This window comes from Pezoporus occidentalis, unplaced genomic scaffold (assembly GCF_034315485.1).
Source record: "Pezoporus occidentalis ecotype Australia unplaced genomic scaffold, CSIRO_AGI_Poc_V1 ctg1, whole genome shotgun sequence".
NCBI lineage: Eukaryota > Metazoa > Chordata > Aves > Psittaciformes > Psittacidae > Pezoporus > Pezoporus occidentalis.
The window spans coordinates 7,607,064-7,630,929 of NW_026912778.1; the positions used below are offsets into that span (position 1 = coordinate 7,607,064).

Consider the following 23,866-nt stretch of genomic DNA (forward strand, 5'->3'; position numbering starts at 1 on the left):
TTAAATGTGTATTGCTCTGCAAAATTCAAGTGAACAAACCAAAGGAAAGCATACTCAGTCTGCATTAAAAATCTATGAGAGCCAAAATAACATTAAAAATGAAAGCAATTTTAAGAACATGGCCTTCACCTGTGACAATAAAGTCTTTAGAGAAAGAAGACGTCCTTGACTGGCTGCCTCATGCAGAGGTGAGCGATCTGCCCAAGAACCTATATGACAACAACATTTATTGAGTAAACCATATGAATTAAGAAGATTTTGAAATGCATAAAGCAAAGCAAAAAACAAATTAAAAAATGCATAGAATAAAGACAACTGTCCAATGAAATGATTTTTCCCCTTTAGAGACTCTAATTCAAATGATCAGTTTCTAGACAATAAAAACTGATCTGTTATTAACTGTAAACACCTCTAATAAATGATTATGTGTTGCAGACAAAATATTTACATACTGATTTCATTAATCTGATTTAATAAATCCATCAACTACCATGTCTCCCATCTCTCACTTCTATTTTTGTTCCTTTAAAAAATTAATATAATTTATTTTTGCAGCTGGCATATAGAAATGTATAGACTTTAGCAAACTGATATTTGGACCTAAACTAGACATAAACCTGCCTAAAAAGTCCTGAAAAGGTTGATGCATATGAAAGTCAATACTGAAATCCTCATGTATGAGATTATTCTGCAGCTACTACACAAGTGCAAGGAAAGAAGTACAGTGAGAATCACTCTAAAAAATGGCTATAGTAAAAATCAGTCTAAGTCCTCATTCCAATTGGCTATTAGAACTAAAAAGTCAGATATGCTTAATGTAAAGATTTGGCATTTATTTTCATTTTCTTATCACCCACAAAAAAGAAGGGGGGGAGGAGGGAAGTAAGAAACCCAACAACAACCCCACCTTACCCACACATATCTGCCTTTAACTCCCAACCCAGGTCCCACGGTCATCCCATGGTTGCTGGTGAAGAACCTGTCCTTTCCTCTAGAAGATGGGCCACTGACAGGTTCCTTCTAGCCAGACATGGTTGCAGACCCAGCTGATACCAATTTATTGTATGAATGTTGCAGATCAGATTTTGAGAGATTGTGCAAGGAAGAACCATCTTCAAAATATATTATGAATTACCAGTATTTATTCCTGTGAGAAGAAAATCACTGGAACTCTAAAAAAATGCTAATGCAATCACTCACGTGAGATATATCAATCCCCCCAAAAATCCCTGCACAAAGGTAGAGAGAGCTAAGTAAAATGAATTGGTAACCACAGCAGATAAACCTCTAATGCATAAAGGTGTTTGACCTTGTTGCAAAGCCAGTTACTGCAATTTGGTGACAAGGTGATGAATTTTAAATGAGAAGGCTATTGCTCAATCACTGGCAATCATCCCTCTAAGCTGTAAGGTAACTATTCACTAGAAATACACCATTTCCATTCCCTTTTGGACCCCTTCTGTCCACTGGCCTGTTTCAGAAAGGACACTTTTGGTTACAATAAACAGCTCCCTCAAATGACAGAAAAGATTAAAACTGCTCAACCTGAAAAGAAATTGGGGCACAGTTAAAGCCCGTGAAATAGTGCACAATATGGAAATCGAGATAAAACCTCAGCTTTCCTAGAGGTGTTAATGAATGAAACTAAAACTTACTCAGATGTAAGACTGTATCTCCTCACAGAACACATAACTACACTGCGGAGCTCAGCACTACTGGGTGCTATTCAGATCAAAAAATATAGCAAAAGCACTGCTGAGTATTAAAATTATCCTAAAACCATATAAAGCTGATCACAGATGTTAAAAAATGCAGCAAATTAAAAATTTGTAAACTTGATCTTAAAAATGCATGGAGATTTCTATTCTGTCAGAATATCCAGTATCTGTGAGGGTCCTTCACAGGCAAGATCCAGCTTCCAATACCACCAGAATTATTTGCATTAAACTCTGACATTATTTCCTATACTTTTTACTTAAGGTTTAATAAATGTAACATTTTGCAATTCTTACTGTTAGTCAGAATAGCAGCTAAAAAAAACTGTAAGCAAAAGTGACTGGGATTTTAAGGGTATTATACTAAAAAACCTGACCTCAGAAATCTGAAAGTGACCCAATTTTGACAACACATCAGTATTTTCTCTGTCGTCCCAATAAGCTAAGATATATTAATCCTACTGTAGGCTAGTTGTGTGCAATCACTATGAGAATTTTGACCAATGTCTTCCTTCTTAGTAGTATGTGAACCAGCACTCAAATTTTTTTAATTCCACTTAATTAGATCCATTAAGTTCTGCTGGCAGCTGCAAAGAGTTCCTCAAAAATAATGATAGCTGTATTTAGAGGCTGCGTTTGAAATTTTGTCACCCTGTCTCTATAGATGAGACCTTCTCTCTTGACAGTTTATCCTACTCCTAAATTAACAGGAAAAAAAAAGGACACTTTGTTATAAAGAAAAACATCTAATAAAATTGCAAATGTCATGAGGTTTTTATGCCCATAAATACAATACAGTTTTGTAGCTGTTTGTAACTCTAAACAGAACAAATGTGCAGGTACAATCTGAAAGCAATATGTTTTCCACCTTTCTTCCCTTCACCTCTTTCCCTCTTGGATCGCTCAGAAGAGTGTCTGTTAATGTCATTACTCCGGTGACATTTGAGATCAATCAGGTGATGCCAGATACCACCGTGAGCTCTATTTTGCACCTAGGCCCACTTTATAACCCTGTCTTCATGTAGAGACATCCAGCAGCTAGCTGTTTCTGCTAAATCCGTTAAATACAAAAGGCCTGTATCATCTCTACTAGAAATAAAATCTACAACCAAAATGCTACAGAAATATTTTCTGCAAACCCAGTTTGGAAAAAAAAAACCCTCACATTCCACCTGGATTTATCAATAAACAGTAATTCATCATTAAATACCACAGGAACAAGAATATGTGCAAAATAAATATGCATCATAAACAAACATCAAAGGTGTCTTAAATTTTTTGTCTAGATTGCTGCCTCCTGCTAATCTACAAACTTGCTATGTCTCTCACTTAGAGAGCATTAATAAGAACATAAACAAGGACAGTTTTTCATTCATTGTTGTCTGTAACAGCAGTCTTGGCAAACATGATCTATTCCGAAACTGTTAATGCATTAATTCCCTACTGAAGTTGTCTATGACTTGCTGACTACAAAGTATCTCTAACTATATATAGATAGAAGTCACGTTAGTTCCAAGTTCTCTGGTGTACAGTTTACCAGGAAGGGCAGCCTACATTGCTTTGTAAACACTAACAAGAAAGAATAAATACATTCACTGTATTAACAGGTGAAGTTAAAAACAAATAAATTACAAAGTATCATACAATACCTAAGTCTCCATCTCCCCATGGCACTTCCAGCCAATTGCAATTATAAATCCTACTCATTTCTTTCAATCTGGAAAATAAAAAAACAAACATCTGTTCTTGCTAGTTGGGCCTGTTCGCTCCAGCTATGTTTGGAAGGAGATCAGCAGCTCACTGTAACACAAACTTGCACCCTTCAGTAAACACAGCTTTGAAGATACGCGCATAAACAAGTTGCCGGTTACTTTTCTTATGCTGAAGGACTGCAGTCCTTTTCATTTGTTTTCACATTTCATTTTGTAATATAACAACTTTTCATAGTGCCAGTATCTGTGCGTTTGCCTTCCAAGAGAGATGGACTGGAATTTCAACACAAGAGAAACTCACAGTTAAATCAAGAGAGCCTTGAGGTGAATAAGAACTGCAGGACAAACTCCTTCCTTTTAACCTCGTGCAGTGAGATAAATAGTTTTGTATCCTCAAAAATCAGTGCTAGTACACAAATTTGTAAGGGAAGCACTACCAAATGTTCATGTTATTTTACTACTTACTCATAACATACTTAGAAAAGAAACACACACAGATATTCTGAACATATCCCAAATGCTATTTAATTTGTATGCTGAACTGTGTTTTTCTTTTAGCAGCTCACTATTGCCTCAGTCATTTTCTAAACAATTCTTTGATTATTAAACTGGGGGTCTGATAACCATTCACAGCAGTGAAAATCCCCAAAATGTGGATTTTTAATTCTGACTTTGATCCATTTCTAAGTCATTATTTTCTTCACGTTTTCCCACAGACTTCATTTCTTTACATCTACCTGCTATTATTTTTCGTTCCTGTAGTTATGATCATAATAGTTAAATATTAAGTAGAAATACATTTTTGTAGAAGTCCTTCACTCCATTCATGATGTCCTTTTGGGTTTTATTTCTAAAAATTTGTGTAGTCTTAAACAAGCAAACAGAAAAACCAAACCAAAGCAAAGCAAACCCCACCCCAGCATAAAAAAGTATATTAAAAGAATTAAAAATGGGATTTTTGAAGGAAGGAAGACTGGAAATGAGTGAAAGGCTCCTCCCTGACTTGAGTAGGAGAAGATTCATGCCAAAGCTCATCATTTCAGAAAAAGACTCCATAAAGGTAAATAGATGCTGTCCCAGCCCTCAGAAAAAGCAGTATCAGAGAAAAACTGAAAATAGAATCCTGCCACAGTCGTGTACTGGGAGATAAGAAACACAAACTATTTTGGAAGTGTTGTAGCTAGCATTCATTTCTGCAAATCCAACAAATGCTATGCATAAGTTCATTACTGCTCCCTTTTATTCTTTAAGATGTATTTTGAGTGTTTCAGTTTGTGGCAACTGAAGCGACAGACAGGATCAATAACTAGAACAGAAAAACTCTAACATTATAGCCCCATGATCAGTGGTCTCACGTCAGTTATTAAAACTGCCTGATATTTCGTATATGGAATTAAGTTCTAACAGATTTTTTAGTGTGGAACTAAAACATTACCCATTTCTCTAATGCCCAAACAGGATAAAGAAGAGTGTCAACTACTTAATTGATATTTGATGTTAAAAAGCAATTCTAAAGAATCTTAAGTCAAGGATTTAAAAGTTAAGAAATGCATCTTTGGTGCTTAAATACTGTGATTAAATATGAACATTAAAACAAGCCACTTCTATTTAACAAAGGAAATTCCAGCAATCAACATTGAAGAACTTCAAAAGAATCACAATTTAGTCTAGAGACAATTAAAACTTGTCTAAGGGAGAAGATACAGTTCAAGTGGCATTGAAATACTTCATTTCAATATTAAAAAAAATCTTTGTTTTCATTTGACTACAAATTATATAACGATAAATAAATATATACAGATAATATACACATGCAAAGAAAACCAACCTTTATTAGTTCAAAACAATTTTCTTTCCATTGTTTCTTATCATGTAGACTTTCAAAATGTGGGGATTTCATTCCAAATGCAAATGCCAATTATATCCTGCTCTTGAAAACCATATAAACCATTTCTATCTTCCTACACAGTTCTGCTTGTGGTGCACCCATATTATGTGACCACACAGTGGTTTTGCCATTCCACTGTTTATTCAACGAGTGAGTTAGCATTCCAACTATAGTTTACCTCCATATCTAATAGGATCTCTTGTTCTTTGAGACATGCTATCCAATTATAAACTGACTATAACATTGTTAACTTTATGTTGCATTTTAACGGTATTCTCCCGATAGCAAAGAATACTTCAAAACCCTTGCTGAATCGATCTTCATAACATCATCCATTCCTGCTATTTTATAACTAAGGAACCAAAAGACAGAGAGTTTTAATGCTAAAATTGTAAGACCAATCTAATAGCTTATTTTTGTCAGAGCAGTTAGGCCTTAGAGTGTACACTGAAAGCACAGTTTAATTATGGTTATGAGACCTTTGAGCTTCTGAAATTTCAACCTTAGATAATAATAACCATGATCAGTCAAGAAACTTTCAGGTTAGGCGATTGGTCTTAAAACGCACAGGTGCTACAGCGAAGACAAGACTAGAATTTGCTTTTAAGGACATTAAAATGTTAACCGTTTTTCCTTACCATTCACTACAGGCCTTCTAAACTTTACAACATACAGGAAAATATAGGGTGCAATTTTCTGAGTATAAAGTGATTGCATTCTCAGCAGATCACCCATCTTGCACATCAAAGAAAGAAGGGGCTTTGTGGAAAAGTACAGCATGTGACTGTGTTGTCAAATACTGAGGGTGACTGAGCATTGGAATAGGCTGCCCAGAGAGGTTTGTGGAGTCTCCTTCCCTGGAGATACTCAGGAACTTTCTGAACACAATCCTGAGTAATGTGCTCTAGATGACCCTGCTTGAGCAGGGAGGTTGGACTAGATGATCTCTCTTGGTCCCTTCCAGCCTTGACCATTCTATGATTCTGGGATAATGTATCAGAGGGTCAAATCAGTGTGGCACAGGCAGTGTTACTTTTAACAATTCCTAAATTTTGAGTGCTTTGGCATTGCAATTTAACATACTTTTCACACAGAGACATGAGTCACTAAACTGTATTAAAAATTCTAAAAAATCACAGCAGCAGTATCCAAATATAGCTCACTTGGCTCCTGACAGAAGCAACATTATCCTACGTGAAGGCACTGGCAATGATGATGGCAGCTGTGCCAGGCTTTGCACACACAGAAGGAAGTGTATCAACCCCTTCTCCCATCACATGAAAGCATAGCCACAACTGCCCTGGTCCGTTGCTCATGAACAGTTTGGTTTTGCCATCTTCTTGAAGGCTCAGCAACTGGATGGATAATTTTCTAGTTGAAAGTAGCTCGCAAGCTCTCTGTGCCAGAGGTAGAGTGACAAGTACAAAATCACATCAACCTCTAAATCCAGTGATCTGGATCCACATCAGATTTGATTTGAGTGCATGGAGCAGGTGGTACTACTCTTAGGCTGTTATTATTTCCTTGAACAAGTCACAAAAACAGTAAGGGTTTTTAAGTAGCCTTCCCAAATAGAAAGTGACAGAAAAGGCATACGAACATTCTGAGCTGAGTCCAGACTCTGGAGAACTTCTGCCTGGAATAATTTTGCTCGTCAAATGCAGTCTCAGCCTTAATCCAGACTGCAAGCAATATTCCCCTAGCAGTGCTCAAAATTCTTAGTATTTTCCCAGCCTGCTGGAAAGTGAATGCAGCACATGACCTAAACCCTAGCCTTAAAAGCAGAATCCAGCTGGGCAGCAAACTTGGGCCTAGTGTGCTGACTTTTGCCACATGCAGGAGACTTTGGTAAACTAGCGGGGCTGAAGACTTTTCCCTAGCATGACTCTATCTTTTCACCCCTCTACCAAATCTTGTCATGACATATCCCACCTCCTGCATCACTTTTAGTCCATTTTCCAATCTGCGTATTTAATTACATGATGCATTGCAGTATGGCTTTGCTCTGCAAGGGTGGCTGAAGAATAAAGTCAGGTTTGGATAGTTCCATGGATGGGAACAGAGAGGGAAGAACAGAGCATCCTTCAGATTTGATATTAGATATACTTGCTATTCAAGTGAACTGCAAGAACCAGAATCCTCAACTGCAACACAAGCCTCTCAGTACTTACTTCAAAGATGTCCATCAATAAATATATATACACCCAGCTTGGCAATAACAAAGAGGCTGTAAGTAGCTGCACTGAGCTGAGATGAATTCTTTGGGAAAAATTACTTTCCATATTTTACTGTGATTTTCAAAATATCAAAACTTGAATTTGGCTATTTCTTCATAAGAATGGCAAAAGAGGCTAACCCTGAAGCGTATCGAGGAGGACTAGTGTTAACATTGATAAACTTGTGTATTTCTTTTCTGTCCAAGGGAGAATGTCCTAGTTTTTTTGGAAACTACTGACCTAACTAGCTTAAATGTTCAAAACCAGAAATTGCTATAGATCAGGAAATCTGTAACAGCAAACAGTGTGAGGGCAAAAGATACACTGCGTATTAAAACATTCAAACAGCTACTTGTGAAGCTATGGTAACTGTTGCTTAAGTTCTTGAATTTTGCTTAATTCTAAAACTGGCAGTGCTGGAAATTAGCAAAGGTATTTTAAGAATACCTCTGATTCCTGTAGCATACAGCTATGGTTTACATGGTAAATTCATAAATATTTTTATGTACACTATATCAAACCTCCCTTTCCTTGACTATTTTTACATCTCCAGGTTTTAATTTGACATCTTATTATCACGGGTTTCTTTCTTTTTTTTTCTTCACTCTCAGCCTTATAAGATCAATGTAAACGGGAATTATGATGACTTATATGAATAATTATGATTTAAACATTCCTATTACTCTTGCAATTGCTCATGGCCTCCTTTTACACATTTGTGTTATGAAAAATATAGGAAAATATGACACAGACAATCACAGTCCAAAACACTTGTTTTGTAATAGTGTTTGTTCCTCGTGGCTGAAAAACCTGTGTCCAGCAACTTAAATGCCTCCTAAGCACTTCTCTATGCAAACCTTTACAATTTTATCTTTGGTTTTAGTATCCTAGCAAATTACAAGTTCTGTCACCTGTAGTTCCTCCATTGTCTCCTATTTCAGCTACCCATACACTTCACATATGAAGTTATATGTAAAGTTTACTCCTCCCCCTCCTTTCCTTCCCCGGTTACTTGCTGTAAACAATTACCCCTCAGTATCCAGTTACCTTGTGACAGGACAGCAAAAGTCAGGGTAAGTCAAGCCTTAAACACTTGCATAAAACAAATAGGGCAGATAAACAAGAAAAGGTATTTTAGATCAGCTGATAAGAGCGCAGAACAGACTAAAATAGCTTCAACACCCTTGTGTTAACCCATGCAAGACAATAAAGTGCCACTAACATAAGCATGCATTTATATTACAGCTAAGAAAAAAAAACAAAAAACAGTTTAGAGCTAGAATATCACAAATTGGGTCAGCTTAGCATATTTCAGTACACGGTTGTTGAAATGGCTGCTATACTAACCTTGGCTGGTCAGAATACCCCAGCTAGCTTTTCGTTTCGCAGGACACTCCCCTATACATTCTAGACGTCTTTTGGGGAGATTCTGGCTCCTCTGAACAGCAGTGCTTGTTGTCATTATTTGTTTCTCGAGGAAAGCCTGTCTGTCATTGGTGCAGGTACTCTGGTCTGACGAGCACTGCCAAAGGGATTTCTACTACCTCTTTTTCTCCTTTCGGTTTTTCACAAAGGATCTTGCTGTACTTACTGTAGAATGGCTACAACACTGAAATCCATTCAGTAACATTTACTAGCTTGGACTAGTGACTACGTAGTGGGGGAAGGGAAAGACTGCTCTAGCATTTTCTATTTTTAAAACAGAGAAAGAATCAGCTTAGCTACAGCATGAGTCTTAACTATTTACATGATTTAAATGGAAAGAAGGTGTTAATTTTTTAACAATATAACCAAAAAAAGGAAACAGATACTTAAAGCATAAGTATTCAATGCTTTGTTGTTTGAATAATAGGCAACCTAAACCAGAAAAACTAAAGCTTCATTCTCAAACTGTCAATTCTTTTAGTAATAGAAACAACAATTATTAATGCATCAAGCTTTGCTCATGTGTAATTTGCAGTCAAGAGAGATTCTGGAGTTCAGAAGTATCCATGAAACTATGAAGCACTTCCAATTTTTTCTTTTTGAATTTTTTGGTTGGTTGGTTGGTTTGTAGGTTTTTTGTTGTTGTTTGGTTGTTTTGGGTCGGTTGGGGCTTTTTTTTTTTTAAATAGGGGACAAGGTATCCTACAGATGTCAATTACAAAATAAAATCTGAATAAGCAAAAGCATGGTTTGACTCGCAAAATAAAAGATTTCACTGGTTCTTTGAAAGTCTGATCCCATTATGAAAGTAAGGCTGTAGTCTTGTCAAAAGAAGCACAAGTCAATATTATCTAAATAATAACAAAAACAAATGGGAGGTTTTTTGGAGTTTTTTGGTGGGTTTTTGGCAGCTTCTTGGTTTTTTTTTTTTGTTACCGTGTATCATGCAACAGAAATCTGCAAGGAGAAGCAATCTGTAAAATTCCAAATGCATAAAAAGGACAGCGATTTGTCTCTACTAATAACATGCCAAGATGCTGGCTTTACCACTTCTAGTATTTCCTCCCTATCCTCTTCTACTGATATAAAAACTAGCAATTTGCAAACTTTTAAAAAGAAAATTACCATTACAAGGTTTCATTATTGCTACCTCTTGCAGTACCTGACAAAAGTTAATCCCTAAGATGTTGACATAATAAACAGGCATTTAATGAAATTTTCTATATCTCTCTTATTTTTCTTTAGGAGAACAATCAGAGGCAGGACTATAGTTAGGTAGGCCAAGGGAAAGAAGGAGGAGCCGCTGCAAATTTCACCTTGAAATTGCAGCACATGAGAACTGCCCCACTGGAATGGTGCTATAGTCTTTACAGAACAGAAGCAGGTGGGCTACTGCTATTCTCGCAAAAGAGAACAAAACTGCACTCTCTCATCAGGCTTTATATGCTGCTTTAGACAGTTGTTTTTCTCAGTTTTATCTAGCTGAATGAGCCAGGGTATCTCACAGGCTGAAATAAACACTTCTATACATCCAGCAATCAGACTCTGCAAGTAAGTCTTGAACAGAGCTTTTACTAAAGGGCTCATTATAAAAAGGCACATTAAAAATACATTATTTTAATTCTAGAATTATTTGTTAAAATTTATGTTTTTGTCAAGTAAATAAATATTGGAAAATTAATTAACAGGAAAGCTGACTACAGATGTCTCTGTTAGGGAGGTATCATCATTATTTTCCAGGTGAGAAATAACCAATGACAATTTCTGTGCTTTGCCACAGCTCTGAGGCTCATCTCAGTTTTACAATTCCTTTCCATTTGGAATGGCATCCCAGGACTTCCAGGAGAAGGTGGTGAGGATCAGGATTAAGCAAAAAGCATCTGGCACTGCAGGGCAGGGATTGACAGTGGGCTGGGAAGAAAAGACCTACATGTTTTTGTAGGAGTTTTGTGGGTGAGCTACTCAGCTGAGAATGAAGCTGGGTCCTTCTAGAAGAGTGGTACAAACATGGAAGTAGTTTATATAACTTGCTTCCCACAGATATTCCAGCCCCCCCCCCCACTAGTTTCAGAGATGCGACTTGCAGGTGCAGAAAACCAGCAGACACACAGACAGCTGGCATGGCTTCAAAGAGGAAGACCCCAGGGGAGCCAGCAGCACCCTGTCATTCTCAGCCACAGAGCTCCATAGGAAGCAGTGAGTTACCAACAGAATCTGCCATCTTCAAGGCAAGAGTACTAGGAAAGTTCCCTCTATTCCATAGAGACTTACCACTCTATTATTAAGTTACTTTGAATACTTTGTAGGACATCAGAATGCAATGTATAAAAATAGGCACACTATCTTTTTTCAGCCTTTAAAGAAGGCAAAGTTTATCCCATTCAGAACTCTAGAAGCAGCTTTTCACTAAATTCTGCTAGGCACAACCATTCGTCCTCCCCATTAAAAAGTCCTACTAAAGCAGTGTGTAAATAAAAAGGGTATTTAAAAAAAAAAAGCCAGACCAACATCAGAAACCAACTGTAAATGTATTAAAAATATACTCAAAATGTTGATATAAAAAGGGGATGAACAAACAATTAAAATTGTGGAGTAAGACTGAAGAACTCAGTAATTCCATGTTAGAGGTGGAAGTGAAATAGCATGTGGTCGTCCTCAAGTCAGCCATCCATGCACTGAGTTACGTTAGCTGCAATATAAAAATGAGTATCTCTTGACTTCATTAGATAATAAAACTATTAATATTTGCAACTACTTAGACTTGGTATTCACATTCTGTTCTTCAGATTTTACTCTATAGAAGACACTCAGACACTTCCAAAATCTGCCAGAAAACCTATACAGATATCTAAGTTGACATCCAAGTATGCAAAAAGCACAGCAGACCATTATTTCCCCTGCCTGGGCACACAAGCAATTAGGGACAGTATTCAGATTATAGTCACTCATGAAAGCAACACAGCTACCTGCAGAAAAGCAGCCAGAAGAAGGGGTAGACACTACAGTCTGAGAGTAAGGAAATCAGAGGATTTTACTGATGAGTTTGGAATTTTGACTTAATTTAGCAGGCAAGCTTTAAACAAACCACTATGATGTTGCATTTCACTAATAATTTATATTCAACTTTTATAACACAGGGGAAGAGTTGTTAAAGGAAACTTTCAAGTGATTTTCTTCAGAGTAGTCTTAAATTCAGATTTCTATTACAAGAAATGTCAGTACACAGTCAACTTCTCTGTCAGCAAATAGCTCTGAGTTTACAGGAGCAGCAATTCTTAATAGGTGGGAATGAAAATGCAAAGATATTTTTGTTCCTCCCCTTCAATGGGGAACTTGTTCTATTCTGAAGACTGTTCTTAAGGCAATAAAGATGCAATTGTGACAGCACAAGAAAAGCGTTAAGAAAAACAATAAAAATCCCCCTCTACCCTTCACCTTTCAACATATCATGCAGCCCAATGCAATACAGTCCAAATTCCAATAACAGCAATTTAACTTTGAAAAAACTGGCCAAAATTGCACTGTTTTCAAATATGAGTGTTTTATGTGCAACCCTGCTCAAGGTAGCCAACTGATGAGCCACATCCCATTCTGTACTTTCAGATTCACTCTGATGACCAGGATTATTATAGGATCACAGTGACTGCACAGAACCTGCCACAATAAATTCTAGAACAGGACTAGGAACTGTCTCTGCCTGCTGATGTAATCCACAGACTACAGCAATGAAGCTAAATGATCAACAGGTTCCTTGGTTCTCAGTGCCAGTACCCCAAGAGTTGCCTGCCATTTGACATTGCCAGAAAAGAACCAGCAGAGATCTTGAATATTTCTCCCTGTAGGAGAAGCCAAGACAAAGGAGGTTTTAGGAATAATTACAGAAACATGGTTACCGACAAAAACAAAATCCTAAAAGGCCACAGCGCCACTATTACATCCCACAGTACCGGCTCAGCACCAGGGAACTTGAATGCACCATAAAAGTACAGGATAAAGCTCTAACAGGATAGGGAAAGGACTGGAACAATTTTATTTTTTTTTAAAACACATTCTTGCATCAAGCCATACTTCATGGCCAATACAATGATTATAAGTCATTAGCAGACAACCAGAAGCTTAGGCATTACCCAAGTGTCACCAAACTCCCCTCTATCCTCCACATCTTGACAAATGCCAGCAAGTATTCAGACATTACTTAAATGGTCATTAGTTATTCAAGCATAAAATGACATTTCTCTATGCCACTGTAAGGACTAAAAAAGCCTATTATACACTCTTGCTCTTTCTAAATACATTGTCATATACCTCTTTTGGCTACGAATAATAATAATTGTTATTATTATTGTAGCAACAGCATGGATGGCTAGTAATTTTTCTACCTCTTCCCCTGAAATTGTTACAGTTTTTAGGCTTTGTATCCTTGGATGCCGGGAATCAGAATGGAAGGTTGAGATAGGATTTAATATTCTGATATGATAAAGGTTTTGTCTCAGCCCCCACAGAAGTCAAATACGGAACAATGATACATTTACTACATTTCTTGGCTTGTGGATTTGCAATGCGTACCTGCCAGACCTCTTCACGCAGGCAAGCAGCGGTAACACATAATATGGGCTAATACACAGACTAAAGTAAAACAAATCACAGCAGTCATGCTGATGAATCTAGCCAAATCAGTTATTAAGCAGGCCTGGACTTCAGATATTGTCAGAGAAGACAGAAGGCATGAGATCAGCAGTCAGCATAGGAGTGGCATAGAGTACCACAGTGTGAATCTTCAGCCAACTACCGTGAGAGAACAGCCATAGAGATCATATGTACTGCCAAAAAAGCTAGATGCAGCAAAGACTAACATCCACTAGTGCAACAGATGCAGCATGCCATAATGGATTTATTAGCGATCAGCCAGCATTGCTGCAATCATGAAGGGAGCTCACTACTTAGGCATGCAATGCATTCCCCCAAAGCCATCATCTAAACCTGGCAGAAGTTCACTCACTGCTTGCCTGCATTGCAAATGTTTGAGAACATCCCCCACAAGAGAAGAGTGTGAATAGCATAACCCTGTCCATAACAAGTTCATGACTGAGAGAAGGAACATCACCTTCAGAGAGCTATGTTATTTTGGTCTTTCCCTGTTGCCTTACTCCCCACCTCCACAAAAAAAGACCAGTGCAGCTTATATGCTTGAGTTTGCCCCAGTCCAGAAATGGAGTTTCTTAATGGCTTTTCTTTAACAACAGTTGTCTTTAAGGCCTTGCAGTCAGATTGCTCCAGGATAATCTTTCAGTCTTATTGTTATGTACCTTTAAAACTCCAGGTTTTAAGATGCATCAGAGTTCATGTTTCATTTTCTACCTGTTTGTAATTCAAACATTCTTCATTTCATCCAGAAAAATTAAAGAAATAATTTGATGAAGAGGATTTCTATTTAAGAGTGTGCACATCAAGCAAGCCAATAGGACCTAGGCTGGCAACAAGTTAAGGTCCAACTTCAGATAAGATGCATTTCAAGGGCACACACATAAATTATACTAACTATAAAATACAGCTGTGGAAATGCTATTCTCAAGGAGGTCCTGACACAAAATACAGATAGAAGTTAAAAAAAAATAACCACAAAGGAACCTACCTGGTAGGATATCTTGGTTCCTTTCAGGGAAGCAAGTATGAAAACAGGCTCCAGCAGATATATTCACTGTAAGTTTCTTTAGCCTTGAAGATTTTCTTTAAAGTAAGGGAAGAATCAATGCTTGTCAACAGAAGTGCTTGGCTTTCATTGATGCAAATAGGTCAGCACTCTGGCCATGCCAGCCTAGTTGCATCAGGTAGCTTTCACCAAACCCCCTTTAAGGTAGATTATAGTCTTCATATCAATGGTTCTGGTATCTTGCTGATATGTGGTGTCATTTGCTTCATTCTAAGCAAGTGTCTTCTTGAGATATTTATTTTGAAGTACTGGTTTTCTTTGGCAGTTATTTGTCATACTAGGCAAAGTTATTTAGCATATTAAGAGGTGATGAACTGTATCAAAGAAACCCTCCATCTTGAACTTTCAAAAAAGAACATTCACACCATCTTAAGCATTTTTACACCATTAGCTTACGTGCCGCATATGAAAAACAAATGCTAAATGTGGTGCGTTACACCAAGTGGTATGGCAAATAGGTATGCCATACAATATTCCTATCATTACTAAATGAATCTCTATTGTATCCAGGAAGCTAGTAGAGGTCTTATATGGCTTTTATTAATAGAACAGTGATCTCTGTGGAATGCAAGTTGAGAAAATGCCTCATGCCTATCTCCCCTACCTAACAACTGTTGCTGAGTGACATTATCAATTGCAACTTGTTAAAACTAAATAATAGGAAAACTTTGCTCTAATCATTCCCTACAGTTCAAAATGTAATCAAGCTTTCCAAACAGTGGATCTCTAACAGTGAAACATAGCATTATTTCCTATTTATGAGTTGTATTTAATGGACCAGTTTCTTGGGTCCACCCAAACAACACTCAATGTACTAGAAAAAGAAGGGAACATAAGGCTTCATACTATTTACAAGCTTCCTACTCCTGAAAGGAGATGGCAACTCCAGTCCTGAACTCCCACAATCCCACAATGGCTTAATTAGTGTACTGAACATTCCTATCATGCCTGGCAAAGGCAGACAGAGCAAAGACAGGTAGCTTAGAACTTGCTGTGTTCATTCAAGAGTAAACTTTTTTAAAAACGGGTAAAAGAAATCATGCCATGTTCACCCTGCCAGTTCTGCAAAAAAAAAAACAGTGTATTTTGAGAAGCTATACTCAAATACTACAAATATAAATTCTGTTTTCAAAGAACATTCAAATATTACTTTAAAGCAATGTAGTTATGCATAAAGTGACATTCTATGAAAATTTTTGCAGAGTTGACATGATTAAAAAATAAGATATTAAAGGAAATGCATTTTATGTTGTCAGAACTACTTAGCTTGTGCATCAAACTCCAAGTATCTAAGTACATGACTAGTTTGTCATTTATGATATATTAACTTCTGCAAAATGATTCTTTCATAAGAAAGTTCTTCTGTATCACCCTCTGCTTGCAGCTAAAAGCATTTTGACAGTTACTATCAGGTTTAATTCTAATAAAATAGACTTTTTGCCTTATAAAAAGTTTATAAATGAGAACTATATCTTCTTCTATAAAGTCATCTGTGTTATCAAATAATGGATTCTTCCATACAAATCAAGCTCTTACCATTAGTCAGTAAAGTTTATATCTTACAGACCCAAACCACCTAACAATGAATTAACTCTTAAGATCTGATGCACACACTTTGAAATCACTTCATACCACAGTGCTATTACCTCATCCTAAAGCAACTGAACTATAAAACTCATCTGAAGGTCTAACTCAGACCTTGTATATACCGAGCACTTTCACAATATGACCAGCAACTTGGTATAGTAGGGAGAATTTAAAGGCTGATTTTGATCCTCCCGTTTGTATCCAACAACAGCTGTACAAAGGCTGAGTTAGTAACTCTGCACAGGTCTGGAAATACAGTGAGAGAAGTAACCTTACTGTGCAGATCACTGTCACTGCAACTAGCCTGCTAAGGAGCTAATTACACCCACAGTTAATTTGCAAGTGAGTTCATTTTTGTAGGTCGTTTGGTAGGGCACAGAATTTTAAAATGGAATCAACATATATGCACTGCAATTTTTTCCATAAAGAAATAAATTAATAAAGTGTTGACTTTTCCAAAGTTTCTAGTGTAATGAATAAATACACATTCACTTCAACACAAAAAAACAGAAAACCTAGGCACCATAGCCTATTTACAATACAGCTGTAGTCCCTCATTGCAAAGCACTTAGCTCTAAACAGCTTATCAGTCCCTTTCAATTCAGTTGGGCAAGTACATATATATGAGTAAGAGTATACAAAATTAGTGCCAAAGTTAAAATTAATCCAGTAAATGGGACCTTTGTAATAGAATGGATCCCTTTTTCTTTACTTCTTTTACAATAATAATACCACTGACTTCACTGGAAAAAAAAAAAAAAAAATCAATTCTCATAGTTTATAAAGACATGGGTCTTTAACCTTAAACAAACTTTTACTCCACAGTAAAAACTGTAGAGTTCTGTCCTGAATTGGTGCTTCAGTTTTTTTATATTGTGGATGAAAGGGTACTGTATTTATTTTTATAAAATCAGTAGATGACACTAAACGGCAGATGCTGCAACTGCACAGAGGGAAACAATTCAAAGCAGAACTTGAGCAAAATGGAAAGATTCTCTGATATCAAAAGCACAAAGTTAGCTGAAGGCCAGCACAACATATTATACTTAGGAAAAAGCAAATACATAGTACAGTGACTCTATCTTAAAGTGGGTTTTATAAGCTACAGACTGTATCCTTACATACATAGGGTATCACATATATGGCACATGACATGACTGTTCCACTTTTATACAAGTAATAGTTCCACTGATTGCACTAACAAATTCTCAGCTGGAACAGTCTGCTTAACATGAGGAATTAGACTTCAATAAAAAGGCTCATGAACTGCATATGATGAACTGGCACAAGTCCAAAGGAGAGCAACTACAGTAATTGCAGGTCTAGAAAACAAGATTTAGGAGGACAGACTAAGTTAAATCCCTTTTTCTTTATTGTAGAAAAGACACAGTAGATGTAGAAAGACACATGATAATAGTCTTTAAATTGATTACTTTTCATACATGGAGAAAAACTGATAAATATCTTAATCATATTTTATGCATTAGTTTGCAGAAATGAAGTTTTAGGTTAGGTCTTGGGTGGAGTGGGAAGCATTCTAGCAATGAGAACAGCAAAAGCCGTGATTAGTTGCATAAGGACGCTGCAAGAATGATTATTAAGCATTTTAAAAACAGGTTAGCGAAACATTTACCAGACAACCCATGTATATAAGGATATCCAAATAACCTCTGAAGGTGCCTTTCAGCTGCACACAAGAAAAGTTTTATTCATACTTCCTCTCCATAAACAACTCAATGTGACTTATAATCAATAGAGCTTTTATAAACTTTTGTGGTCTTAGTTGATGCTGAACACTGATCTAGCTCTTATATTTCAATGCCACATACACAGTATAATAATTTCTAATTAATTACTGGGACATTATCCCTATCTAGCTAGTCACATACACATGAAATGAAAGGATAGATTTAACACAGTGAATTGGTGACTATCCAAACTGGAGAGAAAATACTCCTGAAATATTAAGGAACAAAATATGACCTGTCTCACTACTAACATGTAGCTTCAAAAACACATTAGGCAGATGACACAGATAAAACTGTCTCCTTGTATTCAACAGAGAACAAGACACAAAACAAAGTCAGCCGTGAAATGTGTAATTTATACAGGCTTCGTAAAAGGAAGGCTTCTTTTAACTCAAGAGCTAAATTCAGTAAACATAAAATAATGCCTGTTCCTAGTAGCACGTTGTTTCCAAAGGCTCTTCTTCAAAACTACAGCACTCCATCCTAACCAAGCCCTTACAACAACAACATGTAATTTTGTATTATTACCAGCAAACTGAAAATACCAGCACTGACTTTTAAGAGTATGTAATCAGGTTATAACTAGAAAATTAAAACTAACATTTCCTCTAATTTTAATTACTTCTTGGAACACTATAAACTTCTATTAGGCAATGATAAGCTAATTTTCTGTTTTGTTTCTTTTTTTTCTACTCAGGCATCTCTCTTGCTTAAGAAAAAAAAGAACAGGAACACTAATTAGGAGGATACTCAGTATTTAATTTTATTATTTAATGTTTCAAGCTGCAGCTTCACATTAGTTATTATACATCTTCTAGCTATTACTTTGAACAGGACACTTTGTTGCATGGTATCGTATAAACTCTACTGAGGTACCTCTGTACTGTATTTCACAAACATAAACAAACCAAATCCCACAACAGGATGCGAGTTAAGACAGTAACATGCCTCCTTCTATAAACACAGAACAAAGGTATAGAGAAAATGGGCTAAAATAGTAATTTTGAAGAGAGTTATCTGCATCCCAAAGAGCAAAGACTGGTCTTGTTAATCACAACAAATGACTGAATTTGCAGATTATGTAACATTAGCTAAACATGTGCTTAGAACTGTTACAATACCAGACCCAAACACTACAAATTGGGCAGTGAAATGTTAAGACGCATGGGTGTCTAGTTGTAAAAAGTACAGTTTAAGAGCAAAATAGTGGCATCAACTATTTCCTTTTAATAAACAAAGCAGAAAACCAAAAAAACTCTACCATAAATTTAAGCCTTGAAATCAGTATAAATCTCTGCTACCTGAGCAGAAACAGTAACCAGTAAGAGTGATAGATTTTCATCTTTTGCATAGGCTAACTACTAGAACGCTGAATATACATTTATTTAGATATAATAGTTCAAATATTTGACAAATGACCAATCTAAAATCTCCTGGATTTAGCAACAAGTAACACTGTAGACAGATGATTTTACTTTCCAACTTGAAGTGTTGGATGTGATTTTGTTATTCTTTTTCCTCTGTTTTTTCCCCAGCCTTTTTCCTTCCTTACTCGGATACTGCATCAGCCTTCCCAGGATGAGCTGCCCAGCAACATCTGTCAAAAAGTTCTTGATTTCAAGCAAGGGCTACCACATTCTCTGTATTTCTGACAATGGGATAAACAGTCCTTCCCATCCTACTCTAGTGAATACATACATGCAACTCTACATGCATATATATCTGTACATTTACTCACAGGCAAGCATACTGCTTAACAGCTCAAATGATGTCATTAACATACTCGGATGTAAAACTCTTAGGTTTCTGAACTTTCTCTCTGAACTTTCCAGGGAACACATGTTAAAAACCTACCTTGAGTAAATATTCTGCAAAGCACGTTAATTCCTGCTTTAGGATGTAAGTCTCTCTGGTTTGCAAATTTAAACACATACACACAAAATGTCTAGCTTTTGTCACTGAAGAGTGAAAATATCTTTTAGTTTGAAACAGTTTCTGGCTCCTTTCTACAGTTTCTCTATTTACATTTAACTTGGATTACTTCTTCTTGTTCATGGTAGCTACGGATGAGTGGTGAAGGCGATAAGAGGCAAGACAAGTCTTCCTGTTCCATCACCGAACTGAAATTTGATGTTATCCCGTAATAAAGGGAACAACAATAAAGACAAGTGAGGCAGCAGGGATCCCAAGCTGAGCAAAACCGTGGCTCACTCATGCACTAGGATATCACAACTGAGAAGAGAGATTTCTGTGTTCTGTTACCCAGAAAAAGAATTGAATGAAAATGGTACTGCCTCACCACAGATGAGCTTTGGGGAACACCCATACTCAGCTCTGCCAAAATTCTGCTTGATCAAACAGAAAGAGGAATCTTAACAAGAGCTTTCAACCAAGTAAAATTTGATGGATTTCCACACAGAGACCCAAAAGCTCACTCTGACAAACAGTAAAAAAGCTTCCTGATATGAGCCAAGACACTAACTTATTCAAAGTACAGAAGGACTATATCTTCTCAAACAAATTATTATAAGAACATTTTAACTTTTAGAAGAAATTGGGAAAAACTCTTAAATTGGAAAGTATCTGGCAATCTTAAATATAGCTATTTTAAGTTTAAGGCCTCTCTCCTAACAGACATTGGCTGTATACTGCAGTTTTAGTCTGAACATAATATTAACCTGAAAAAAAAAAAAGAGAAAAGGAAAAAAAAAAAACAAAACCTTAAATAATCTGGCAACAGATTGTTAAAAAACAGAACTACAGAGAAAAAAACAAGTCACACATATCATTTGACAAACTGAATATAAATGAAGCTAGCAAGGAAGTAATTACCTGGGAAAACAAAGAGTAACAACAAAATCCCCAAACAGTAGTGATAAGATAGTAAGTACAAATATACCTTGTCCTTGAGGAACTCCGTAAAATTCAGCAGCTATTCTTGCTGCTTCCTTACGGTTTCCTTTCACAATGTAGAAATGACTAAGTATAGCAAGGCTGATCTTCACAAAAAGTTTAAAACAAAAAAGTGAAAGTATAGTAAAGTAGACATTAGATAGCTGCTGAGCAAAAGGGCGACTTTCTTCTATGACAGTCATTGCTGCAGCAAAATCTCTCTCACTGTTTGGGTAGGGCTCTCAAATGTGTTGATAAGATCATATGGCTCCAGCCCTGCACTCTTGGGAACAACTGGTCCTGAGGAAAGAAAATATCAGCTGGTCATGATGCTTGCTGCTCAAAATATGACGATTATTTATACTGTACATAGTACTGAGTTCACTGCCACTCCTGCTAGCCTGGTAATATTCAAGTGAGACAGAATATAATAGAGACAAGTTCCAAGATCCAGGACTGTACTTGTTCCACTTGAAAGGTCTATTTCATTACAAATTCTGCAATTCTAACTCATTTATTCATACCCTATTAATACTTGTTTAAAAATACACTGTCAAAATTATCAATAAGGACTACAATTTCATGCACTAAACCAGGTAACCCAGGTAATCAGTTTTTGCTAAAACAAGTCCTCCTGCTTCTCAAGTACAATTCTTCATTTTATGTTAGACTAATATTTTTTTCCTACAAAACTAAAATCACATCAGTTGAATACTTGAAATCCACATTAATACAGAAACAGAAGCTGAATATACACCATCTATGACAGTCTCTTATTATTTTGTTCAGGCTGAATGAAAACATCTAGTATACATGTTCTTAAGCATTATACAAAAAACAGAGCATATTTTAAGAACAAAACTAGTAGATATAAGTAAGAACTTGGGGCACGTAAAATTAAGTTACTTACAATGTAATTAAAATTGAGCAAATGTAATTGGTAAGCATACAACATGGGAAATTTCTAATGCTTATGATACAGTTCATTGTACTGCATCGTATTATTTTAAACCTATGACATGAAAGGTTTTATTTCTTGGCCAATTTTAGACAGGGGAATCTAAATTCCTTAGATGTTTCAAGAATTAATTTGCTTATATCCCATAAAGCTATTACTCACAGTCATCAGCAGTTATGCACAAGTTGTTCCATTAGCGCAACTGCTGAGTAAATAATGGTGTCACAACATGATACAAACTGAGAAGCTGCCAGACAGAACTGAATTCCTAAGTCAGTTATAATCCTGAAATAAAGAATCATGACAGCATTGAAAAGGGTCCTATTCTAAACTTTTATATTTCCTTTTAAATAAAAGAAATAATGTCTCAAATTACAGTTTAAAATAGTCTAGCCATGGTAATCTTAAACTGAAACACCCCTTCTATTCTATCTTGGATTCTGTAGTTTGATGGTCAGAAAAAAAGCATTTTAGAATGTTGGCAACTGTCCATCAGGAACAGAGGGTATGATCCAAATGTCACTGCACCCACAGATCCCCGGACTTCAATGAACACCATAGCAGACACTAAGGATATGATACAAAATCATATTTCTGAAACCGAAGTGGCAAAATAAAGGACCTCTTGTCATCTGGCTCCAGAGGTAATTTAAAAGAGTAAGAATGTACAATGTTTTTTGAAAACTATATTGAAATAAGCCTATATAAATGAAGACAATGATAAAAGGAACTTGCTTGGAAATAAATATAAAGATTTTTTTACAGACAGAAACTGAATTGAGCTTATCTTGAGAGAAACAGACATTTCGTCTTTTTCTGTAAGAAAAATTTAATCCACACAAAAGTCAAAACAGTAACCAGAAAAGGCAATTAAAAAGCAGTTACACCATTAACTATATTAGTCTGTGAAGAAAAATATACACATTTTCTCCTAAATTTCATTTATAGACATTTTCTCATCCAGACAGAATAGGAGCTGCTCTCTTCATACCATAGTTAGAAGCAGGAGTGAGTACTTAAAATGTCAAATGAAAATCCCTTTTTATATTTGGCACATTGTTATCTGACACTGAATTGAGGTGTCATGTTTTCCGTAAGGATAAATAGGCATTATGTTCTGAGACACCATTGCCAATTTCCGTTTCAATCGTTAATAGAAATGATATTTTCCTTAGTGACACATCTAGTATTGGAATTTCTTATTTCTTCCACATTTCTACTAGTATTATTAAGCTTAATCAGTCCACAGAATTCCACAGCCATCTTAAGTACCTGTTTTGCAAATTTACCATGCAGAATAAGGAAGAATCCTAATTATCTCACAGAAAACCTTTCTCGTTTTGTAGTGTTTTACACGACCCCTTTTTTCTTCATGCCACACTGTGTCATCTTGTAAGAGTGCTTTATCATCTGGACTTCCCCCATGTTTTGCTAATTAACAAATAGTCTTTCTGTGTAGAGGCAAAAATCCAAATAGTAATTACTATAAATAACAGCTGTCTGTATTTAACAGCAGTGCTCAGAGTCAACCTTCCCCTTACAATACTGTCTCCTGCTTCTTATAGCTGAATTAGATAAATCACTGAAATTTCTCAGTTGTTAGGTTGTCTTCTTTAACTTTAATTTTTCCATAAAGGGTCAACAAAAACAACAAAAGCTTTTTTCAAAAATAAGGCTGTGGATGTATGTAATACTTTCTGGGTGATCTTTTAAAAATTCTCATTGCTCTATAAAACCTCTGTTTTTAGAAACAATATGAATACTGAGCAGGAGAGTTATTCCTACAACAAAGCTTGTCTTCTGTCCTCTCAAAAATTTCCTTCCTCAGCTATAACCTACATAAAAATGAAAGAAATTATGAGTTTTCAGAATTTCAGTTCACACATGCTCATAAGAAGCTAGAAAAATTACTCTCCTAATAATATTTCTTTTTTAAAGCTCTATAGCTTATATGTGCCAGCTTAACTGGAAGCTCTCCCAACTGCACAGAACAACCAAATTTATCCTAATCTAAG

At 36.2% G+C, this 23,866-nt stretch overlaps 1 protein-coding gene and 1 long non-coding RNA gene across 7 annotated transcripts in view; one reads left to right on the forward strand and one right to left on the reverse strand.

The window, feature by feature from the left end:
- The window catches only part of ASB5 (ankyrin repeat and SOCS box containing 5), a 38,407-nt gene that overhangs the window by 6,932 nt on the left and 7,609 nt on the right, over window positions 1-23,866 (reverse strand). Inside the window, exons 1-3 of one of the 6 annotated variants that reach the window (XM_062618983.1) lie at window positions 22,775-22,857; window positions 20,901-21,193; window positions 130-209 (exon numbers count right to left, since the gene is read on the reverse strand). In XM_062618983.1, the coding sequence (XP_062474967.1) occupies window positions 130-209; window positions 20,901-21,096 (276 nt within the window). In that variant the 5' untranslated portion in view covers window positions 21,097-21,193; window positions 22,775-22,857. Of the gene's footprint in view, window positions 1-129; window positions 210-3,364; window positions 3,433-8,878; window positions 9,166-20,900; window positions 21,194-22,013; window positions 22,142-22,774; window positions 22,858-23,866 lie in introns of those variants that run through there. The other 5 variants (XM_062618910.1, XM_062619133.1, XM_062619215.1 and 2 more) reach the window with 5 other exon arrangements.
- On the forward strand, window positions 21,190-22,482 carry LOC134164047 (uncharacterized). Its single transcript, XR_009964984.1, has 2 exons — window positions 21,190-21,371; window positions 22,298-22,482. It is a non-coding gene; the product is annotated as an uncharacterized LOC134164047 (long non-coding RNA).